Source organism: Alexandromys fortis, unplaced genomic scaffold (assembly GCF_014885135.2).
Source record: "Alexandromys fortis isolate MF-2015 unplaced genomic scaffold, M_Fortis_MF-2015_v1.1 scaffold_9, whole genome shotgun sequence".
Taxonomy (NCBI): domain Eukaryota; kingdom Metazoa; phylum Chordata; class Mammalia; order Rodentia; family Cricetidae; genus Alexandromys; species Alexandromys fortis.
In genome coordinates, this window is record NW_026067892.1 from 18,328,449 (window position 1) to 18,352,745 (window position 24,297).

Genomic DNA, 24,297 nt, shown 5'->3' on the forward strand with positions numbered 1-24,297 from the left:
AAAGGCAATGGATACGGAGCCAGATCAGAAACCCACCTTTTCTTTCCAAGACAAATGAAGCAGTGTAGTTGGTCTCTGGCCCAGATTCCCGTCTGTCAGGGATTCTGCGTGTGTGTAATGATCTCAGGGCAGCTTTCAGGCTAAGTCAGGCAAGGGTGGACCGCCCTGGGATGAAAAGCTTGGATCTGAGCTGCTAGACAGTGTCTGGGATTGTACACAAAAGAGAATTGAATTGTAGATCAGCTGGGAAGCTAGCGAGCCGGCCCCAGTGCCCTTGGCCGCTGGGGCTGGAGCCTGTGGGAGCACATAACTGACATTTTTTTTAAAAAAAGCATTGCGATTAGGAAGTCTTTTGCTTCCTCTGGGAGGAGGCTTGGATCCAATGGGCCCAAGGTAGGATGGAAGCTTTTGTTTTGTTTTGGTAAAAAAAAAAAAATGAAAAATAAAAAAATAAACCAGATTTGGCTTGGGTGTTATGAGGCACCAGGCAGATGAATGTTTTGCCTGGTGTTTAGTGAGGAGCAAGTTTGAGAGCCTATGGTCACATTTTGGCGACAGCAAGTGTGTGGAGAAGCTGTGACCACGGTTTTGGAAGAGGGGGTTCCTACTGGACTCTCCAGACGCTATCCTTATCTGGGAAACCTTGAAGCACCGGTTCACAGTAAGTTCTGAGGTCTGCTCCTGGCTGGCGCCTTATCAGAAGCAGTTAGGGCAGCGGTTCTCAACTTGTGGGTCACGACCCCCTGGGTTGCATACCAGCTATTTATAATTCCTGACGGTAGCGACATTACAGTTATGAAGTAACAATGAAAATAATTTTATTGTTTAGGCTCACCAGAATGAGGGACTGTATTAAAAGGTCGCAGCATTAGGAAGGTTGAGAACCACTGGCTTAGGGGTTGTACCACCTCCAGATGGCGGCATCCTGGAAAGGCCTCACCAGGGCACTAAGGGGAGGCCTGCCCTGGGCATCTCGTGGAGCTTCAGGCAGGTTTTCTTTGACACAGAATACTCATCACCCGCCTCGAGCTCATGTCTCATAGGCTGTCCAGACAGGGCTGGCGAGGTGGCTATGTGGGTAAGGGTGCTTGCAGCCAGGCCTGACTTTGATTGCTGGGATCCACATGGTGGAAGGAGAGAACCCACTCCTACAGGTTGCCTTTTAACTTCCACATGTATACCGTGTGCATGCACGCTCACATGGGCATGCATGTGTGCATACACACATATAAGTAATTGCCAAAAGTTAAAATTTAAAAATTCTCTTTGACTTTACTGGCATGCTGTCCTGACATCCTTTTGTTATAGTCTATCGTTTATATACTGTGTACGTGTGTGCACACACATGTGTGCATGTGTGTGATTACATGCATGCCATGATGTAAGCGTGGGGTCGAGAAGATAATCTGGATAGATCCTTTCCTTCCATCATGTGGGTTTGGGGGATGGAACTCGAGTTATCAGATGCATATCTACTGAGCCAGCTTGCCAGTCCTAGAGAGAATTTTTGTTGGATTTCTTTCCATTTTTATTCTATGTGTTTGGGTGTTTTGCCTCGATACGTGTCTACATATCGTGTGCCTGCTGTGCCTGTGGAGGTCAGAGGAGAAGGCTGGGTCCTCTGCAAGAACAGCAAGTGCTCTTAAACCACTGTGCCGTCTCTCCAGCGCCCCCTAGGGAGAACTTCTGAAACATTTCTTGTTCCTGTACATTGCTCTTACAAAATAATGGGCTTGGCGGTGACATTTTCACAGCATGTATGTAACATGCTTTGATTTGAGAACACCACTTTATATAAATACGCAGCATGGACTGGCAGACGTATGTTTAGCGGCATTTCAGGATCTGTCAAAAATCCTGTGCTAATCTAAAGCCACAACCTATTTATTTATTTTTTGGTTTTTTGGTACAGGGTTTCTCTGTGTAATTCTGACTGTCCTGGAACTAGCTCTGTAGACCAGGCTGGCCTCAGACTCACAGAGATCCACCTGCTTCTGCCTTCTGAGTGCTAGGATTAAAGGCATGCGCCTCCACGGCTGGGCAAATGTTAATAATGTTTTTCTTTTGTGTTCATTGATGCTTTGCCTGTATGGATGTCTGTGTGAGGGCGTCAGAAGCCCTGGAACTGGAGTTACAGAGAAGTGTGAGCTGTCGTGTGGTTGCTGGGCATTGAAGCCAGGTCCTCTGGAAGAATAGTCAGTGCTCTTAACCACTGAGCCATCTCTCTGGTCCTCTCCTTCCCCCAACCTTTGTCTTGACTCCACCATGGAACTCTGGGATCAGGCACAGTTACTATGGTGTGGGGCTTTTATGGAGGCTCTGGGGATGCCATCCTCTGGTTCTTATGCTTGTACGATAAGATGGCAAGTGCCTTACCCAAGTAGTTGAGAGCTATGTCGTGATCTGCAGGGAGAGGGAAAGGCGGAGAAGGGAAGCAGGGAAGGGGGAGGAGCAGGAGCAGAGTGAGCTTTGACCTAGAATCAGCTTTTGGAACCTCAAAGCCCACCCCCAGTGACCTACTTTCTCCAACAAGGCCACACCTCCTAATCCTTCTAATCCTTTCCAACATTGCCACTCTGGGTGACTAAGCATCCAAATACATGAGCCTATGGGGACATTCTTATTCAAACTATCACACTGGCCTACATGAGACCCTCATCTCAAAATAAAACCAATACAAATAAAACCTCAAGTGGTCTTATTAGTACTGAGCTTCTTACCAGCTCTGGGCCTCACTCCTGCACCCTAGAAAGAACTATGGCAGAGGGGAATGAGTCCTGAACCCAGATCTGCTGTTGCTGATCTTCTACGAGCAGGTGTATTGACTTCTCTGAGCTTCAGTTTCCCAATGGTAGAATGATCTCTAGGTCCCCTGTTGTTGGACGCTTCTAGGTGGCCATGCCACTGAGGTCCTCCATGGAGTCCCTGACACCTATTATTGCCACCTTTGTGGCTAATGCCTTCTTCACCCTTGTCTCCACTCTCTGTGGGGCTCCATTGTGTGTGTGTGTGTCAGTGCTCTAGATGTGAACATCAGGATCCAGAGGGGCCAAAGGGCAGAGCTCCCATGATGCCCAGGGTCTGCACCCTCCTTTTCACAGGATGCAGAGTGGCTCGACCCAGTCTAGTCGGTGACTCTTCTGTCAATCTCTGTTCTCAGAGTTCCAACTAACCAGCCGAAGATTGTCCTTCAGAGACGTGCGAAGAGAGAACCCTCCCCAGTTCCACGTGCTTTCCATAGACTGTTCAGTCATCCTGCAAGGACAGCAAATGCTGCCTCTTGGGGAAAATGCAAGTGAACACAAGTGAAGAGCTGGCAGCTGCAACTCAAGTTCCCCCAAGGCAAGTGGGTAGTCAGGGATCAGGGACGTGGGCTTGGGCTGCAGACCTGTGACCCGCCTCAGGCAGCTTTCTAGCTTCTAGAGGATGTGTTAGAGACCCAGCATGGGGATCTGCAGATAGATGTCAGCATTTACATACATTCCAATTCCACTGCCTGGGCCTGGAGAGGGACAGTGTTCCAGGGTTACACAGCAATTTGAAAGGCACCTACACTCACTGCAGTTAAGTGTCTGAAGTGATGAGGCTAATGCCATTTTGTTTTTTTGTGGGGTTTGTTGTTGTTGTTGTTTTGTTTTGTTTTGTTTTCCGAGACAGGGTTTCTCTTTTCTCTGTATAGCCCTGGCTATCTTGGAACTTGCTCTGTAGACCAGGCTGGCCTCTGGCATTAAAGGTGTGCATCACCACTGCCTGGCTATTAATACTTTTTATATGGTAACAACTCGCCAAGATGGAACCCCCCCCCCACACACCAGTATCCATTTGATCTTCTTAATATTTTTGTATGTGTACATTTCTGTGTGTGCAGGTGCACGTGTGTGTGCAGATGCGCGTGCATGTGTGTGTGTGTGCCCGCCCAAAGACAAGCTCAGGTGTTATTCCTCAGGAGCCATTCCTCACCTGTGCTTTGAGACAGTAGCTCTCTGCAACCCGGGTTCACCAATTAGGCTAGGCTGGCTGACCAGCAAACCCCAAGGATCCGTCTGTTTCTGCCTCCCCAGCACTGACATTACAAGTGTGTGCCCCCACACCCGGCTATTTTTCCACGACTTCTGGAGATCAAACTGATGTCATCTGCTTGCGAGACAAGGGCTTTACCATCTCCCTAGCTGCCCTTCTGGCTGTCTTCAGGATAGGATCTCACTATGTAGTCTAGACTGGACTCAGATCCACCATCCTCCTGCCTCAGCTTCCCCAAAGCTGGAATTGCTGGTGTGCACCATCATGCCTGGTTGTCCTTCCCTGTCAGCTTGACGTCTGAATGCCCTCTCCTGTGGCTGTCATAGGATACACCGACAAAAGCAACTTAAAAGGGCAAAGCACTCATTCTGGCCCCCAGTTTGGGAGACTGTCCATCATAGCGGCGATGGGTTCATTCTGGCCCCCAGTTTGGGAGACTGTCCATCATGGTCCCCTGCCCCCTCGGCGGGGCTCACAGCAGCAGGCTTGAAGCAGCTGGTCATGTGCCATCTACAACCAGGACACAGAAAGCAGTAACTGCATGCTGCCGCCCCGCTTGCTCTCTCCAGGTTAGACAGTCCAGGATCCACACCAGGTCCTGCCCACAGTTCAGATAAATTGTCCCACATCCATCAACTTATGATAGTGCCCCACACGCATGCCCAGAAGGCATCTCTCGGGTGCTTCCGGATCCTCCAAGTTGACATTAACATTCAGTGTCTGAGGTGGCGCAGTGTTGTTGAGGGACACAGGGACTAGGAACGAACAGTGTGAATGGCGAGTAGGGTCGGCACAGACCTGTAACCCCAGATGATCACAAAGCTGAGACAAGAGGATGGAGGAGACTTGAGGGCTATGCTGGGATAGAGAACAAATTCAAGGCCAATTTAAGGAGACCCTGTCTCAAAAATTTAAAAGAAAAGTAAAATCAGGCTTGAATGTAGTTTGAATGTAATCGGGCCCCATAATCTCATAGGGAGTGGCACTATTAGGAGGTGTGGCTTTGTTGGAGGACCTGTGTCACTCACTGTGGGGGCGGGATTTGAAGTCTCCGATGCTCAGGATATTGCCCAGTGTCTCAGTCCATTTCCTGTTACCTGCAAGATGTGCCTAACCCAGCACCACATCTGCCTGCGCACCGCCATGCTCCCCACCATGATGATATGGACTGAACCTCTGAAACTGTAAGAGAGCCACCCTGATTAAATGTTTTCTTTATAAGAATTGCCATGGTCATGGTGTCTCTTCACAGCAGTGGAAACCCTAACTAAGACAGGGATATAGCTCAGTTATGGATAACTTTTGTAGCTGTGTGATGTCCAGAGTTGGAGGGGCTGGGAAGGGGGGAGAATTAGAAGATCAGCGTATCACAGTGGGGTGTGGGAAGCTGAAGCTAGGTCTGAAGTCCATCTTCAAACTTCAACTTTGCAACTTACCATCTGTCTGAGCTCAGGACGGTATCTAACCTTCCGAGTCTCAGTTCTTTACCTGTAAAAGGGAGAGACAGCGCAGGGGTTGTTGTGAACAAGCGTTTCTACTCTCTCTACCCGACACAGAACCTGCCGTCTATAACGACTCCACTGATGAGTTGGCAAGAGCAGGTTAAACCCACATGAGGGAAGCCAGAGCTGGCAAGGAGTGAGGAGCTCACTCATCAGCAAACCATGAATGAGCTGTGGGTTTCAGGGTTACTGGAAACCCACACCAAGAAACCAGGAGCCTCAGATGCGGGCAAATGACCCAGGAAAGGAAGCCTCTGTCTGAAACTCACAATGCTGCCTAGACCAGGATTTTTGGGAATTCAAACACTTGACTTATAGAGATGATTTTGATTCTGTCAAAGGAAGAAAGAAAGGAAGGAGGCAAGGAAGACAGTTCTAGATGCCCTCACAGTCCCAGAGAGGCCCCTGGGCTTGCTTGGAGTGATGGAGAATGCCCTTCCCCAGCAGGAAGTGTCCACACAGAAGAAACGGCACAGCCCATGCTGCCAGCGTGGTGGGCCACAGATAACACTCATTTCTGCCTAACCTCTGTACCAAGCAATGTCCTGACAGCGACCTACCATCACTAAGCCTCAACAGATTCCCAGAGCTCCTTCCCCTCCCCCGCTCATCTCCTGGGCAACAGTTGAGAAGGTGGTTAGCAGAGGAAGACAGAGGGCCTTAATGTCATCAGCTAGATTCTCCATCATCTTCACTAATGGGATGGGGAACACTCCTTCTCTGTAAGATGCTTCCAGACCCAGGACAGGCTGAGGAGCCGCCCCTGTGTCAGAAAGGCAGGCAGGTGTGTGGGGGTAACTGTGAACTTTGTAAGCCTGTCTAGTAGAGACGACAGGACATTTTCCCCTAATGACAAAGCCAAACCATGCAGTGGCTCATGCCTGTAATCCCAGCCCTTTGGAGGCTGAGGCAGGAGGATGGTCTTGAGTCTGACATTCCTAATGGTTTACATAGTAAGCTCCAGGCCAGTCTGGATTATAGAGCGAAACCCTCAAAAACAAACAAGAGCAAACCCATAAACAACAGAAACATATAATATATAATTTATATTATGCCCAGTGGGTGAGGCCATAAACTCAGCCCTGGGAAGGCTGAGGCACAAGAGTTGCCGTGAGATCCAGACCAGCACAGGCTGTTTTGTGTGTTTGGCCCAGGCTCTGTCCTAGGCTGGGTCAGTTACTGGGTCTCGTCAGCACAAGCTGGTGGAGCCTTTGGGGCCACAGCAGTTCTTCTGTGCCGGAAGCAGAAGGGAGGACAGGACAGGAAAAAGCCTTCACTGTGTGCCCATCTATAAAATACTCTTGCACGCTTGGCCCCACTGTAATTATCTTGAGGTTCTATGCGTTAAAGTGGAGAGGAGGTGAGATTAGTGTTGTCGGGGGCTGGGAATATACTGCCGATGGCTATGGGGTTCTTCAGGGATGATGGGCATTTCCTTCTATGTGTGTGTATGTATGTTGGTGTATGTGTGCTGTATATACATGTCGGGGTGGAGTACGGGTATGTGGACACGAACAGCAGCTAGAAGAGGATGGTGGGCACCCTGCTCTCTCACCCTTGAGATGGCACCTCTCATTGAGCCTGGAGCAAGGCTGGGAGCCAGCTAGCACCAGTCATCTGCCTAATCTGTCCTAGAACCGGGGCTGCAGATGTGCGGCCACATCTAGCCTTTTTATGTGGATGCTGGGATCCGATCTTACATTCCCGGGCTATGGGTCAATTGCTTTTACCCACTGAGCCATCTCCCCAACTCCATAAGAGGCATTTCCTAGCATTAGATAGTGAAGCCACCTGCACCCTATAAACACATGGAAAATAACCAGTCTTTAAATCTCTGAGAGAAGAGCTGTTGGCTTAGGAGCTGCATTTCAAGTTTGAACATTGATAGTTAAATAAATGAATATTGTCATTATATGAGCAGCCCCCAAAGAGTACACAGAGAGATTTATTTATTCATTTGGCAGTGCTGGGGATCAAACTTAGAGCCTTTGGTGCCTGTTAGGCAAGTTCTACCACAGAACTACATTCTGAGCCTTATAGGGTAAAAATAAAAAACTCATAAAGAAGGATGACTCAGTGGTTAAGAGCACTGGCTGCTCTTTCAAAGGACCAGATTCAATCCCCAGCACCCACATGGCGGCTCACAACTGTCTGGAACTCCAGTTCCAGAGAACCCAGCATCCTCTTCTAGCTGCCTTTGGCTCTTCTTATGTATGGTGCGCAGACATGCACGCAGGCAAAACACCCATACAGATCAAAACAAAATACAAAAGAGCAGTGTGGAAAGAAGACAGAACCAGCCAGGGCAGACCAACGCAGTGGGTGCTGTGTCCCATCCCATGTTCAATCCTTATGTTTGCACCGCACCCAGCAGAAAGACTGAAGGGAGCTGCGGAGGGGGTCAGTCAAGGATGGGTACAGAAACACTGCACAGTTATCTGCTAAGCCAGCTCCCCCAAAGTCAGAACCAAGCAAAGAAAGGGATACAGGCAATACAGGAACAATGAAGATGCCAATGCAGGCCAGGCACAGAAGGATGAAGGTGCCAGAAAACCGTGTGTGTGTGCATGCATATGTGTGTGTGTGTGTGTGTGTGTGTGTGTGTAGGGGGGGTGTCCATCTGTGACTGTACATCTTGAAATACTATCTTATCAAGTTTTACGAAAATGCAGAATTTTATTTAAAAAGATAAAAGCTAATATATAAAAGTTCCTTTCACAGCTATAGAAAGTTGTGTCGGGGCTGGAGAGATGGCTCAGTGGTTAAGAGCACTGACTGCTCTTCCAGAGGTCCTGTGTTCAATTCCCAGCAACCACATGGTGGCTCACAACAATCTGTAATGAGATCTGGCACCCTCCTCTGGCGTGCGGGCATACATGGAGGCAGAATGTTGTATATGTGATAAATAAATCTTTAAAAAAAAAAAGAAAGTTGTGTCCTCCTGGTGGAGCCACTGCCTTGCAGCTTACTTGAGTAGGTTATGCCTCTGCTCAAGCTTTTCATGGCTCTTCCAGTCAGTCCGCAGTAACAGGGAGCATGCGCTGTGTGTGTACCAGGCGCAGTACTCTGTTTATTCATGAACCTTCACATCTGGTGTGTCTCCTTGGTCCGGCCATCTCATAGTTGGAGGAGCTGCAGCTTCCCAAGCAGGGCGCACGCCTTCAGTCCCAGCACTCAGGAGACAGGGGCAGGTGAGTTTCTGTGAGTTTTAGGTTAGCCTGGTCTGCAGAGTTCCAGGACAGCCAGGGCTACGTAGTTGAGACTGTCTCAAGACAAAGTCTTCCCAGGTCAAAGCTAGTAGAAGGTCAACCGGAGCCTCAAGCTACATATCCTGGCCTCACACCCAAGCTTCATTCCAAAGCTGTCTCCAACACATAACTATGGAGGGGTACGCCTTCTCAACCCCTATCAGGATGGGGTGTTAGCACACAAGCAATCCAGTTACTGTAATTCCCCAACACTCTGAAGAAGAAGAAAACAGATGCCAAATTCCATTTCCTTTTTATAGAGACCTTCGAGTAGAGGGGTTAAGTGTAAATATCAAATCAAAACTGGATGCTGCAGACAAACACCAGGAAGGAAAGTGTGCCAGTTTTGGTTGTGCCCAACCTTTGTGACTCAGCCAGCTGCCTGGCTTTATACCCAGATTTGAAAACCTGGGCTCTGGGCTTCCCCACTGGTGTAGGAAGGGCCGCCGGTGGAGGGGATTCCTGCAGAAGCTGCAACGTGCCAACTGTTAGGCAAAGCACGGGACAGTCGGGAACTGCTCAGGTGTTAGAGATTGGACAATGGGGCCAACAATCTTGACTAATTGGATAGGATTCACCCCTCAGCTTTCCTGATGTTGAATTAACAAACTATACATCTAGGGAATTTATGTGCACACACAGAGTGAAATTATTACCCCAGTCAAGTCAACTAACAGCCATTATCTCAGTTACTTTTTTTGTTTGACTGGATAAGTTCTTGATCTGCCTTCTTAGCGAGTGCTGATACTCAGTGTATTTAACCATCACCACGCTGTGCGTCAGGTCCTCAACACGTGCTCATCGCAGATAACTGGAAGTTTATACCCTTTCGGGTACATGAGACTGTCTCAAAAAGAAAAAAAAAGATAAAATGATTTTCGTCATAAAGTATTTCAAGGGGAAAAAAAGGTAGACTTAAAAAAGAACATTTTAGAGCCAGTAAAATAGCTTCGCAGGCAACGGCACTTGCCGCCAAGCCTGACCAATCGAGTTCACATGGTGGAAGCAGAGACTTCTGCCCTCCCATGCTCACAGTGGTGCAGGTGTACGTGCGCACACAAACATAGACGAAAGAATAGCGTAGCATGGCTCTCTCTCTCTTTTTTTTTTAAAGATTTATTTATTTATTTTGTTTACAGTGTTCTGTCTCCATGTGTGCCTGCAGGCACCAGATTTTATTACATATGGTTATGAGCCACCATGTAGTTGCTGGGAATTGAACTCAGGACCTCTGGAAGGATAATCGGTGCTCTTAACCTCTGAGCCACCTCTCCAGCCCCTAGCATGGCTCTCTTCTGGTTGTGTTGGTACGTGGTGACCCGGGGAGACATACAAAGAAGGTCACACACCTCAAGTAATAGATTTCATTTCTGCAGGACTGTGATCTCAAGGGTTAAAACACTCACTGGTATTCTTAGATTTCTAAATGAGCACCGTGCATTGCTTTCAGAGTTAGAAAAATAAGTTTTATTCCAAGATCCTTCATACCATGTTTTAAGACAGACAGATGAGGGCAGATGGGAACTAGGTCGTGCATCTGAAGCCGTGACCTTTTGAAGATGCCTCAGCTGGTCCCAGGTCTGCTGGCCACTTCCCTGAAGCACAGCTGGGCTTCTACCTGCAGCCAACAGTCCAGGAAGTACTCCACTGGAAACTTTGTCACTTTATCCGGGTTCTCGGATCCTTCTAGAATCGGGCCTGTACGCTATCCTAGGTCAGTCCTCGGTATCAGGGCATTTAGCTCCTCAACTGCTGAGGACAGGAGGGCATTGCAGAGGCTCTGATTGATCTCTTCTGAACTTAACCTTTCTTTAGGATCAGGAGACCTAGTTTCTGAGAACAGAAGACCCTCGGGGAAACAGTACAGCCAGCGCCTCTACACCATGGGCCAGAGCTGCCAGCGACAACAGGTAAACTCCCCACCCCCACCCCAGGATCTCACAAATCCCAGACTGACCTCAACTTCCCATAATTAGGAATGACCTTGAACTCCTGACCTTCCTCCCAACTGTTTAAGCTGTAGGTGGTGCTGAGAATTGAGCCCAGGGCTTCTTGCACACTAGGCAAGCACTTTCTCAATGGAGCCACACCACAGCTCCAGAGCGGAGGCTCCTCCATCTTATTCTCCTCTGTCAAACCTAAAGCACCTGTACGGGCTATGGTGGAACATGACGTCACAAAAGACGTCAATCTGAAGGGCCCCTGTGACCCCCTGACCTCTGAAGTACCCACCCCCATCTTCTCCTTTATTCCTCAGCCAGGGTAGAAAAAAAGTCTCCTGCTCTGGGAAAGGAAAACCATTTCCAAACCACGAGGTTTATTTGGGATGTCATTGCTGCCTCCCCTCCCCCCTTCCTGTGCCCTGTCTGGCTTTGCCAGCCCCAGGCAGAATGCCACCAAGAGTTTATAAAGCAGTCCAGGCCAGCCTCGGCAAGGTGGCACAAAGCAGCTAGTGTCACAGGCACCATGTGGCAGTCAGGAGGCTTGGACGCTTGTCTGGAATACAGGGTCAGTCCATGGATCTAGCCTTGGTCTGTGTGGTGCTTGGGAGAAGAGAGAGAGAGAGAGAGAGAGAGAGAGAGAGAGAGAGAGAGAGAGAGAGAGAGGAGAGAGAGGAGAGAGAGGAGAGAGAGAGGAGAGAGAGAGGAGAGAAGAGAGAGATTGGGGTCTCAGATTCAAGGCTGATGGCCGAGCATTAGAAATCAGTACATCCCTCAAGCAGCCCAAGGGAAGCTTCAGTCTTCACTGCCCCAGCCTCTGTCTGGCGATGAGCTACGCCAAGGCTGCCCCAGTTGTACAAGCCATCCCAACGGGTCTCTGCATTTGTGGCTCCTGGGTCTGTGGATTTATCCAATAGTGGGTTGAAATAGTCGGGGGGGGGGGGGAGAAATTGCATCTGTGCTGGATAGACAGACTTCTTCTCTTGCCACACCCCCCACGATACATTAGACCAGCTACTAGCACTGTGCCCTGCCTCCTAAGTGACCAGAGGTAACTGGAAGTCTATGGGAGAGGCTCGGGACGTGGGCTCGGTAGGTAAAGTACTTGCTGCACAAGCATGAGGACCCAAGTTCTGGTCCCCAACACCCACGTAAAAGCTGAGCATGACTTTGTACATCTGAACCCCCAGTACTGGGGGAAGGGTGAGGGGGAGACAGATCCCAAAGCCTCGATAGCCTGATAGCCTGGTTGAAGTCACCAGTTCAGTGAGAGACCCTGACTTAAAAAAACGCGGTGGGGCTGGCGAGATGGCTAACGGTGCCTGGCTGTGCAAGCATAGTAATGGGTTCAATCTCCAGGACCCATGCAATGGTGGAAGGGGGGGGGACTAGTAAAGATATCCACCGATAACCACATGGGCGCTGTGGCCACTCCCCTCAATAAAATGGAGTAAAGAGTGATTGAGAAAGGCACCCAGTGTCGACCTCTGGCCTCCACACATGTGCTCGTGGATGTACACACACATGTACACATACACAACCACATCAGAACATGGACGTTCTATGGGAGAATGGGCACAGATGGCTGCAGAAACGATATCATATTGCAAAGGGGACTTGAGCCTGTGGATTTTAGTCTCTGAGGAGACGCCAACTCCTCTGCACAGACATAGCAAGGAAAAACGATACGCCCTGTGCCGGCCCCCTTACATGTCTCAAAAGGCGTAATGAAGTAGCAATGCACCCATTTTACTGATGGGGGAACCGAGACTTGAAGAAGTTCAGTTACTGGCCCAAGTTGGATTACCCGGCCAGTCTCAGGTCCAGGTGGTTCACGAGGGTCTCTGTCATTCCAGGAGTCTGTTCATCCTTCATCCACATCAAACCCAAGGCTGAGGGCACAGCTTGTGGCTCCATGCCTGTCTTTCTAGTGCCATGCCCACTGCGGGCTGTCCTGAGCTTAGACACATACTCTGGATAGTAGGTTTTCACTTGTGGCCCAAGGAAGAACCGAGGTCATGTAGCCCACCAGTAGCTTCCTCCATGACTGCTGCTTCCAGACTGTGTTTTCCATTGCTGTCTTAGTCTTGATTCTCCTGTGCTCTCTGACGTGTCTGTAAGGTTTCCTCTGAGGCCCTTCAATGGGATGTTTGCTTTGATGGGCTGTGAGTGTAAGACCAGGCTAGACAGCCTGGGCCCTGGGTGCGTGCAGAGTGCACGTGGACAGTTCTGTTTGCTCTGGTCTTGGGTCTGTAGTGTGGCTTTCCCCTCTTTTGTCAAAACTATGAAGTCTGCAGGGCTTCTTTCCTGTGGAGCCAAGATCCATACCAATGCAAAGTATTCATCTTTATATCATATCCCTCTTTTTTTTTTTACTGTGAACATTAATCACTTACAAGCAAACCCCTTTTAAATGAAAACAATAATTTATGAACAATCATTTTGGGAATTTAGATGTAGTTTTCTCCAAATTTCTTCTTGCTGTTTGTTGGGCAAAGTATTTTCAGGGTTCGTGGAGACCTTTTGGGGGGATCTTGTTCTATCAAACCACGTTAGCCCAGAAGGAATCCACAGGTTTCCATCCTCTGTGGAAACAAAAGCAGAACCTCTTTTCCAAAGCAACATTTCCTTAGACCCAACTTTCAAAGTCAAGACACCTTTATGATGGTTTAGTTTAGCATCCTGTACAATGCAATGTCTCTCTATACTTAGCTCATTCACAGTCAAAAAAAAAAAAACTCAAAGAAAACACAATAATATATATAATCCAGACTCTCTGGCTGGCCTGGAACTCACTATGTAGCAGAAGATGACACTGCACTTCTGATCCTCCTGTCTCCATCTCTCGAATGCTATAATTACAGACGTGTACCACCACGTATAGTTTATGTGATGCCCGGGAATCGAACCAAGGGCTTTGTGCATGCCATGCAAGCTTTCTCCATGCTGAGCTACATCTCCAACCTCGTGGAGCTGCGTTTTCATTACCCATCAGCACAGCTGCCTTAGGGGCCAGTCCCTAGTGAGCTACTGACTCCTTGCAGGGATGACTGAGCCTCTGTTGTTCTCCATTTGTTGTTTTCAAAAAAGATTGATGGGCTGGAGAGATGGCTCAGTGGTTAAGGGCATTGCCTGCTCTTCCAAAGGTCCTGAGTTCGATTCCCGGCAACCACATGGTGGCTCACAACCATCTGTAAAGAGGTCTGGCGCCCACTTCTGGCCTTCAGGCACATACACAGACAGAATATTGTATACATAATAAATAAAGATTGATATATTTTATGTACAAATGTTTTGCCTGCATTTATGGTTAGCATAATACTTATGCTCAGTGTTCTAGGAGTTCAGAAGAGGGTGTCTGATCCCCTGGAAGTGAAATGAAGGGTGGTGGTGAGTCACCACGTGGGTGCTGGGAGCTGAACCTGCGTCCTCCTCTAGAACAAGTGCTCTGAGCTGCCGAGACATTTCTCCAGCCCTCCTTCTCTGTCTTTGAATTACTGGTGCCTCCCGTAAGGCTTGGCTTTTTGTGAGGACCTGATAAGTGTTATGTGAACGAATTCACGAATAGGAACTATCTGCGGTCATTGCCTTCCACCCGCAGAGTCGTTAGTTCCCTTTGCACCATTCCTGGTAATTGCTTTGGTTCCCTGGCTCGACTGATCAGCTGCAGCATCAGTATGTGTGAATGCGGGTGTCAAGCTGCCTCTGTAACACTGTCTTGTCTTGTCTTTAAGGCCATAGATGTTGAACAACAAGTACGACCTCCACTCACAGAAAGTAAGGTAAGTTCCTAAATGTATTTTGTTGTTTCCTTCTAAAACGTGTGTGTGTGTGTGTGTGTGTGTGTGCGCGCGTGTGTGTAAGAGATCTTGTGTGGCTGTTCTGTCTGCTTCTCTGTAGCTTTGGAGCCTGTCCTGGAACTCACTCTGTAGACCAGGCTGGCCTCGAACATGCAAGAGAACTGCCTGCCTCTGTTTTGACAGGGTCTTACTGTTTAGCCCTGACTGGCTGGCCTAAAATTATGTAGACCAAGTTGGTCTTGAACTCACAAAGGTCTTGCTGCCTCTACCTCCCAAGTTCTGGGGAGAGAAAGGGAAGGGGAGGAAGAAGTGGTAATGAGTTTTTAAACCCTCAAAGCCCTTCCCTAGTGACACATCTCTTCTATAAAAGCCACACCTCCCAATCCTTCCCAAACAGTTCCACCAACTGGGGACCAAGCATTCAAAATGGGAGCCTATGGGGGCCACTCTCATCCAGACCACCAAACCTGCCTGCCTTTGACCTCGGATATCTAACCTCCCAAACCAGAAGACAATACATTTATGTTGTCAAGCCGCCCAATCTGTGGCATTATATTATGGCAGCCATACCAAAAATTGACTTAACTCATCAAGGTGGGAAAAAACAAACTATTCATCTGTCAAGGAAAGGAGAAATATATTGTGGTATGTCCACACAATGGAACATTACGTGGCAACAGAAAAACAGAGTTCAGATACATAGGCCACAGACAAACCTTAAAATTATTTCAAATAAGAGAAGCCAGTCATGAAAGACCACATATTGTGTCGTTCCATTTATATAAAATAATCAGAATAGGCAAAGATATCAATTAAATGTTTGCCAGTGACCCTGTGTATAGAAATTCACAGACTGATAGCTACCAGAAAGAGGGAGAGGAAATATCCTATGGTTGACTGCGGAGAGGATGTGATCACTCCGAGACTGTATCAAAAATGACTGAACTCTACTGGTGAAGCCACTGCATTAGCTGTGTGTGCTGCCTGCCTGTAGTTCCGGCTCTTGGAGGCTAAAGTATGGTGATCCCTTGATCCTAGGAGTATGCGGCTAGCCTGGCCAGCCTGGTGAATCCCGCCCCCTCCAAACACACACACACACACACACACACACACACACCAATAGTTAAATAAGGGGCTAGAGAGATGTCTCATCATGGGTTAAGGATACCTTGTTCTTACAGAGCACCACAGGGTGGCTCCAGAAACACCTGTAACTCCAGGCCTAGGGGATCTGAAGCCCTTGCCTGGCCTCTCCAAGCTCTGTACACACATGGTGCACCTATATACATGCAGGCAAAACAGCCATACATAGAAAATACAAATAAATCCTCACACAATGACAAAATCAGATGGCTACTATGTGAACTGACATCTCAGTGAGACGTTCCTCTGTGTAGCAGAGATGTGGCTCACTGCGTGACCCACAGCCTGTTCCTGCCTTTCTCCCTTCTCATCTCGTTCCCAGTTTCTGGCTGTTCCTTAGTCGAATTGCATGCTGCAGAATGAACATGAGCACACATCTTTGCATGAATAAAGAAGCAGTACTAGGGGCCGGGCAGTGGTGACTGCACACCTTTAATCCCAGCGCTTGGGAGGCAGAGGCAGGCAGATCTCTGTGAGTTCGAGGCCAGCCTGGTCTACAAGAGCTAGTTCCGGGACAGGCTTTCCACAGCTACAGAGAAACCCTGTCTCGAAAAACAAACAAACAAAAAAGAAGCAGTACTAGGGCTGGAGAAATGGCTGAGTGGTTAAAGAGCACTGGCTGCTCTTTCAGAGGGACCGGGTTCAATTCCCACAGCACCTACGTGACAGCTCACAACTGTCTGTAACTCCAGTTCCAGGGGATCTAACACCCTCACATAGAAATACATTCAGGCAAAATACCAATGTATATAAAATTAAAAACAAAAAAAATACCAATGTATATAAAATTAAAAACAAATAAATTATACACACACATACATATGCGGTGCTGTTTCTAGTTGAAGTAATCATATCTAACAAAAGAAAGTGAAATTCAGATGAATACTTTCAAAATGAGTCAGCCTTAGAAACAAGTAATTTCAGCCAGGTGGTGGTGGCCACACCTTTAGTCCCGGTACTCTGGAGGCAGAGGCGGGTGGATCTCTGTGAGTTTGAGGCCAGCTTGGGCTACAGAGCGAGTTCCAGGGCAGCCAGGGCTAAACAGTGAGACCCTGTCTCAAAAAACCAAAAAATAAAACCAAAAAACCAAAAAAAAAAAAAACCCCAAGATATTCCTGTATATCATGGCTCCTTTATTTTTGTGTCTTATTTTTACTTTTGAGATAGTGTCTCACTTTGTAGACCTGGCTGGCATGGAACTTGCTAGGTACAACCAGGCTAACTTCAAATTTGCGGCGATTTCCCTACCTCTGCCTCGTAAGTTTTGAATATAGCAGAGCTTCTTAAGAAGCTACTATGTGGGCTGGAGAGATGCTCAGAGGTCCTGAGTTCAATTCCCAGCAACCATATGGTTGCTTACAACCACCTGTAATGAGATCTGGTGCCCTCTTCTGGTCTGCAGGGACACATGCAGGCAGAACACTGTATAGATAATAAATAAACAACAACAACAACAAAAAAAGAAGCTATTTTGTGACCCACCTTGTCTAAGAAATTTTTATATGACCCTAAGTACATAGTTATATAAGGAAGTATACAAATAAAATATTTGCTGATAATAATAAATTTAAATTATTCACATATATGTATATTTAATTTTTTAATGTAGGGTTTTACTGTGTAGCCATGATTGTCCTGGAACTTGCTTTGTAGACCAGGCTGGCTTCAAACTCATAGAAATCCTCCTGCCTCTGCCTCTGCAGTGCTGGAATTAAAGGTGTTATTATTACAGTTGGCTTTAATTTTTAAGTTAATGATTGTGTGGGAGGGGGTCGTCAGTGCGCGTGCGTGAATGTGTGGCAGTCAGAAGACAACTTGGACAGGCAGTTCTCTCCTATGAGTTCCAAAGGTGGAACTCAGGCTGTCGGGTTTGCACAGCAAGGGAGCCCTCTACCAGCTCTGAGGTGCGTTCATTTTTGCCATCTATTAAAGAGGAACGTAATTTGACTGCTAATAAAATGGGCATATTTAGCCAGGTGGTGGCACAGGCCTTTAATTCTGGCACTTGGAGGTAGGTTGGGTGGGGAGGGGTGGGAGGTGGGCTGAGGCCGGTGGACCTCTGAATTCTGAGGCCAGCCTGAGTTAGTTCCAGGACAGCCAGGCTGTTTGGAGTAAAAAGAAAAAAAGAAAGATGAATGTGTTTGTTTTCATATAGAATTAAACCTGGGCTTAATATTTCATCCTGAAAGATATGCCAAATATTTGTGTTTTGTTTTTGTTTTTTGTTGTTGTTTTGTTATGTTTTGTTTTTTAGAGACAATAGCTGCTGTTTAGCCTTATCATCATCAAAGCTGAGCAAACTGCTTCCCACAAATACACAGAACAGGACGGCAGAAGCACGTTTAGGGTCATTTCAGAAATGGTTAGAAATATTAACCCCAGGCTAAAATCCACTTAACAATTTTTTAATGCTTGTTAGCAACCCAAATGGCACCTTAAAGGAGCTGGAGACAGGGCTCAGCAGTCAAGAGCACCAGTTGCTCTTCTGGAGGACCTGATTTCAAACCCCAGCACCCACATGGCAGCTCACAGCTGTCTGTAACTCCAGTTGCAGGGAACCAGACACCCAGTGCAAAACATCAAAGCACATAAAATAAAAATTAAAAAGTTTTAAAGGAAAGATTTGAAAAAACAAAAGAAAAAGACAACATACTGCATAGTCTTGGAACTCACTAGGAAGACTAGGCTGGCCTTGAACTCACAGAGATCTGCTTGCCTTCGCCTCTGCCCTGAGTGCTGGGATTAAAGGCGTGCGCCACCACCTCCCAGCCAGTACTTAACTTTTGTTTGCTTGTTTGTTAGATTTGCTCTGAACGCTCCTGCCCTGGGAACCCTGTCTAGGCGTGGATGTGGACTGTGTGTGTAAGAACTTCCTACCATATTTTGGCAGGAAATCAAAGGCCGGTGGGTGGAGGCAGGGCCTTTGCTGGCTCTGTGAAGGTGGTCGTGTGCGGAGGAGCGGCCAGCACTGGCCAGGAAACTCAGGGTGGTCAGCAAGGACACCTGTAATGGTTCTGGGCCAACAGGGATTCCTGTGGGGAAGGCCTGGCTTGAGATCAGGAACAGGTGCTTAAAGGAAGCGCCTCCGGCCTTCAGTTTAACCCACCATCCCCCAGGCCTTCCTCAGCTTCCGCGGGTTAGAGGCTGAGGGTGTGAGTGGTCTAGCCTTCTCTAAGGAGTGATGAACCAACCAGGGTAGAGCCAAGTAGGCAGGTAGGAGTTATTATGATACCTGAGGGGCAGGTGTTTTCAGGGTACAGCATCCTCGTGCAAAACTTAAATTTGGCACCCTGTTTCCTTCTTGCTTTATCCCAACACCGTCCCTATTGCCAGGGGTCCTATCAAGCCCACCCTTTATTATTATTTTTTTTTTTTGGTTTTTCGAGACAGGGTTTCTCTGTGGCTTTGGAGCCTGTCCTGGAACTAGCTCTGTAGACCAGGCTGGTCTCGAACTCATAGAGATCCGCCTGCCTCAGCCTCCCGAGTGCTGGGATTAAAGGCATGCGCCACCATCGCCCGGCAAGCCCACCCTTTATAATGGAAGCAAGCAATGGTTTACGGGTGTCATCAATCAGTGGAGTGGGTGGGTCGGGTGGGCGTGGGCTGGCTGGCGGCACCTGCCTGGCCTGAAGAGCATGGTGGCTGCTCTCCTGTCTCGCCCACCCCTTGCTAATTGCCAACACGTGTGGCTAGACTCTGGCTGCTAGAAATGTGGGTTTTAGTAGAGTCTAAAAACGCTAAGTGTTACCAGCCTGGTCTACAGAGCTAGTTCCAGGACAGGCTCCAAAACCACAGAGAAACCCTGTCTCAAAAAACCAAAAACCAAAAACAAAAAACAAAAACAAAAACGCTAAGTGTTGGCCTGTATTTACAAAATACTCACTGGGCTAAACGAGACCAGATAGGGTATAGTTTTAGCATAGCAATTTCCAGTTAACTGACCCTGTTACATCAGAGGGCAGAACTCTGGGCCAGTCAGAGGGAAAGCAGCTGAGAATGTGATTTTACCAGACCAGCCACCGGTCTCTTCATCCCCATAGAAATCCAGGGTCTGAATCAGCTCTCGTTGGGCAAGTCCTCAGTCAGGTTTCAAACCACAGAAACACACGACTCACAGAAACACGGTTGGGCTGTGGCTTCTTACTGTCGCTCCGTGAGACCTACAGGCCTCTCTCACACCTCACTAACTGATTAAGTGGGGATAATGGTATTTGTCCTCGTAACCTCTCCAGGCCGTTATCAGGTGAAATGAGGCAACACACGAGGAGAGACCGCTCTATAAACTGGTGACATTGTGTAAACACCATCATTGGTCGGCGTGCGCTCCCAGGTGCCAGGGGTTCAGCCAGTCTGTCGGAGATCACTGTGGAGTAATACTCAGTCCTGTGGGCCGGATGGAAATTAATAGACGGTCTAAGCATCCAGCCTGTATTTTAGGCAGGTGTGTTTGTGGGGGTGGGGGGTGGAGAGCAGCCTGGCATCATTTGGTCCTTCCTGTAACTTGTACCAGGAGAGGCACAGCGAATGAACTGAGAGTTCAGGGGACTTGAGGGAAAGGGGACCCTTTCCAGAAGGGGGCGGGGAGGCTGATACTCTCTGGATTGAGTTTTTCCTGTGGGTCTAGGGCAAGGGTTCTCAACCTGTGCATCGTGACCCTTTTGATGGGGGCAGAAAGAGCACTGGCTGCTCTCAGAGGTGACCAGGGTTCAATTCCCAGCACCCACCCTCACGGCATCTCACAAACATCTGTAACTGCAATTTCGGGAGACCTGATGTCCTTTTCTGACTTCCTTGGGCGCCAGGCACATACATGGTATACATACACACACATACATACATTCATAATGCATGTAAGTAAAATATTCATATACAAAAAATAAACCTAAAGAACTTAAAAAAATAAAGCTGGGCATGATAATGCACGTCTTTAATCGCAGCACTGGGGAGGCAGAGGCAGGCAGATCCCTGCGAGTTCAAGGCCAACCTGGTCTACACTGAGGGTTCCAGGACAGCTGGAACTATGTAGTGAGACCCTGTCTCAGAAAACAAACAAAAAATAAACAACAGGGGCTGGAGAGATGGCTCAGTGGTTAAGAGCACTGCCTGCTCTTCCAAAGGTCCTGAGTTCAATTCCCAGCAACCACATGGTGGCTCACAACCATCTGTAATAAGATCTGGTGCCCTCTTCTGGCTTGCAGGCATACATGCAAACAGAATACTGAGAATACTGTATACATAATTAATAAATAAATCTTAAAAAACAACAACAACAAAATCCAACAAGAACCATGCATGAGGTGGTCTGTGGCTCAATCGACAGGACACCCAGCACAGCCCTGGTGCGAGCTTCAGGAAACTGCCTGATGGGAGGAGATAAAAAGGCTCCCAGCAGACAGCCATCCATATCAGGCAGGCTGTCCTGGACTCAGTGTTGCTTATCTGGGACCCAAGCTGCCTGAGGTGGTGAGGTAGGGTGGACAGAGTGCTGGCTGAGCATCAGAACTGGGTTGGAGTCCTGGCTCCAAATTCTACCGCAACCCGCCACTGGGCAAGATGGCCCACCAGTTGTGCGTCCGGCTCCTTGTCTGTAGAGAAGAGCCCCGGTGTCCATTTGCATGGACTCTGAGCACTGTCCGAGTGTGCCCTGTGGAGGTGCTGGGGCCTGGGAGGCCAGGGTGAGTCGCTGAGGTCGGGGGAGGCTGGCTAGGGAAGGAAAACCAGATGCGTCTGCCTGCCTTTGGTTAGAACTTAGGCAGGTGCGGGAGAGCAGAGAAGGCTGTGTGAGCAAGGTGATGTGAATAGGGGCACGATGGGATGGACTTGGGAGGGGAGGACAGCGGGATTAGCCCTGCTGTGGCCAGGGGCAAGGGAAGAGATAACCAGAAAGAGTAGGGTCAGCTACCGGCCAACACATTTAAATTGGCTCCATCAGGCTACAGGGTCCAGAGGAGACTGTGGGCAGGGACATGATGCGATTAGGTTGGTTTTCAGTCTAATTATGTGGCCTGCAGCTTGGAATGGCTTCGATGGCAGGTAGCCAGCATCCATGAAGACAGTTCAAACGTTCTAGTCGCTTTTCTGACTATAAAGGAGGAGGGTGTGGGATTGCGGGGGAGGATGAAGGGTGGAGTGTGTGTGTGTGTGTGGGGGGGGTGTTGGGAACAGCAGGGGGTCTGACCTAGAGTTGTACCAGAAAACAATGCTAACCTTTGGAGCCTGGCTTTGCATATGTGCATGTGTACTGAGCCACTTGGTACAGGGGCTGGGGGAAGGGACAGTGGAATGGAGACAGAGGTACCTACCTGCCTACAAGCACGACCTGCTTCTTCCCAACTCTGATTTGTTGGGTAACGGTTGTATGGAGGATGGGAGATAGAGCTAGTGAAGGCTGGGTGAGGGCCATGACCCTGGGCTCGGAGAGGTGGCCCACTTAACCTCCTGAACTAAGAAACAACAATAACAACAAAAACAACTCTCCATCCTCAGATTCCCCAGCCTTGAGAGCTGGCAGAAGCACACCTACCGATTCAAATACAGTTCAGAAGGACCATTTTGTCCTTGTGGCCATGATGGTAGTGTTTGTGTCAGCCAGGGAACCCGTTGTTTCTGATTTATAGTTATCCAGGGGTAGGTTGAGATTTACGTGGGACTCAAAGGCTAGGTAATTTTTTTTTTTTTTTTTTTTAAAGGGGAGAAGGCTCTATTAGGAAAAATACTTCAAATGTAACCGTTAGGCCCTCCCTGGGCTGGGAAATGGCCCCCAAACTTTAACCTGTAGGCTCCCAAGTCCATTCTACGACACTACCCTCCTCTCCTGTTTATTGTATTAGATGCACAGAAACCACGGGTTATAGGCCTCTGTCACTACAGCTTTATCTGACCCAGAGAGGTGACTCAGGACACAACCGCACCAGTCCTAAGGCAGGGTGGGGGATGGAGGCCTCGGATCTAAGCTCCTCCTTTTTAGTAGGTGGTGAGGGCCATGGGGTACTTGAAGGGTGTCCTGGGGCTTAAGGTATCTTTGCCCCCATTGATGCTAGGCCAGGAGCTCCCAAAACCCAGGTGTGCGGTAGAAGTTGGACTCTTGTCACCTCAGGTCATCAAATGCTTGCAGGAATATTCTCAGGAATATGGCCTGCAAGAGAAGCCATACACAACTGCAAGGTCACCAGTGTGGTAGACGCACGCACGCACGCAGCCTCCACTTCCGAACACAACTGTAAAGTGGGCCACAGGTTCCTTACCTGTGGAGTCAGGGTGGTAGTCACTTCTATATGTTAGAGTTCTTACCTGAGCAGTACCCCCAACCTCCCAGGTCCTGAATGCCCAAGAGCCAGAGAAGGCTAGGAGGCTGGGGCCTAAATTCCTCGCGGGGGGCCCAGAGCTGTTGCATAGCGCCACAGGGGCGGGAGGTTTGGGTTTAGCTATGTGAACTCTGGCAGTTTGGGATGTAGGCCCAAGATGGGATGCTGTGCATCATCCTTAGGTCCTAGATCCTCTACGGGCGGGCAGGCACAGGGACCCAGCGCAAGATCAGTGAAGCCGCCTAAATCCGGCTTCCGCTCGCTTTCCACGCCCACTTGTGTGCTTCCCCCAACAGTGGGGATGGGGGGCGAACCCAAATCTCCGAGGAAGGGGTGTGGCCCCGCTCGTGTTCTCCAGTCTGCAGTGTCCGGGGGCAATACTCCAGGATCTGTCTACTCCAGACCGTGTCCCACACCTCCTGCCCCGCGTTCCACCCACCCGCTCAGGCATGGCACAGTGCCACCACGCGTGACCGTGCGCTCCCTACGTGGGGAACGTGCTGGGTGCTGCCTCCTTTCCGGCGCGGGAGGGAGCAGCCGTCACTCTCCCGCTCTTGCTGGGAAGTCCCAGCCTGGTGCTGCAGAGGCGCGTTGCAGCCAATGGGGACTGAGGAGGTGGGCCGGCTGGCGGCTGTCACCCTCCCAGGGCCTGGAGCTCCGGAGGTCCGGAGCGCGCAGGCCGACGCCCCGCCCGGGGACTGAGGGGGAGGAGCCAAAGGAGGAGGAGGAGGAGTCGCAGATCCGCCACCGGAGGACCACTGCTCACCAGGGTTACCGAGGAGCCACTGGCCCCACGCCTGCTTCCCCGCATCCCCGACCGCCAGCATGATCGCTGCGCAGCTCCTAGCCTATTACTTCACTGAACTGAAGGATGACCAAGTCAAAAAGGTGAGCCTCGCCGGCGCCGCCCTGGCCACAGCCTTGAATTCCCGCATCCGCTCGCCACCGCCTGCATCCTCCCCCAGCCTCTCCCAGGCAGCGTCTGGTTGGACTACAGCAGGCGACAGGCCTCGCGCTGGGATTCACCAGGGCATTGTCAGCATGAGTGCGTGTGTGTTCTTGAGCTGGGCGGCTGGCTGAAGACCCCCCTCCCTGAGGCCGGACTGCATACTGCAGTGTCCTTGAAAAGGACGGTGGATGTCAGACGGGTACCCGCGAAGTGCCGGGCTGGGACCTGGCTGGGACCTGACTGGGACCTGGCTGGGTGGGGACCAGCGGGCCTGTCTGTAGGGCCTGTTTGCAAAGGTCCATGCGCCGTGGGCGGGGAAGGTGTGATCACTAAGATATGCCGGGGAGGTTAGTGAGCAGCTGGTGGGGGTGCTGGCTGAAAGCCAGGCATC

The 24,297-nt window shown here is 49.3% G+C and overlaps 1 protein-coding gene across 2 annotated transcripts in view; it reads left to right on the forward strand.

Moving 5' to 3' along the window:
* Positions 1 to 24,297, forward strand: part of Hk1 (hexokinase 1) — a 92,060-nt gene that overhangs the window by 1,680 nt on the left and 66,083 nt on the right. Inside the window, exons 2-4 of one of the 2 annotated variants that reach the window (XM_050138416.1) lie at positions 3,161 to 3,342; positions 10,586 to 10,680; positions 14,445 to 14,492. In XM_050138416.1, the coding sequence (XP_049994373.1) occupies positions 10,654 to 10,680; positions 14,445 to 14,492 (75 nt within the window). In that variant the 5' untranslated portion in view covers positions 3,161 to 3,342; positions 10,586 to 10,653. Of the gene's footprint in view, positions 1 to 3,160; positions 3,343 to 10,585; positions 10,681 to 14,444; positions 14,493 to 23,586; positions 23,846 to 24,297 lie in introns of those variants that run through there. The other variant, XM_050138423.1, reaches the window with a different exon arrangement.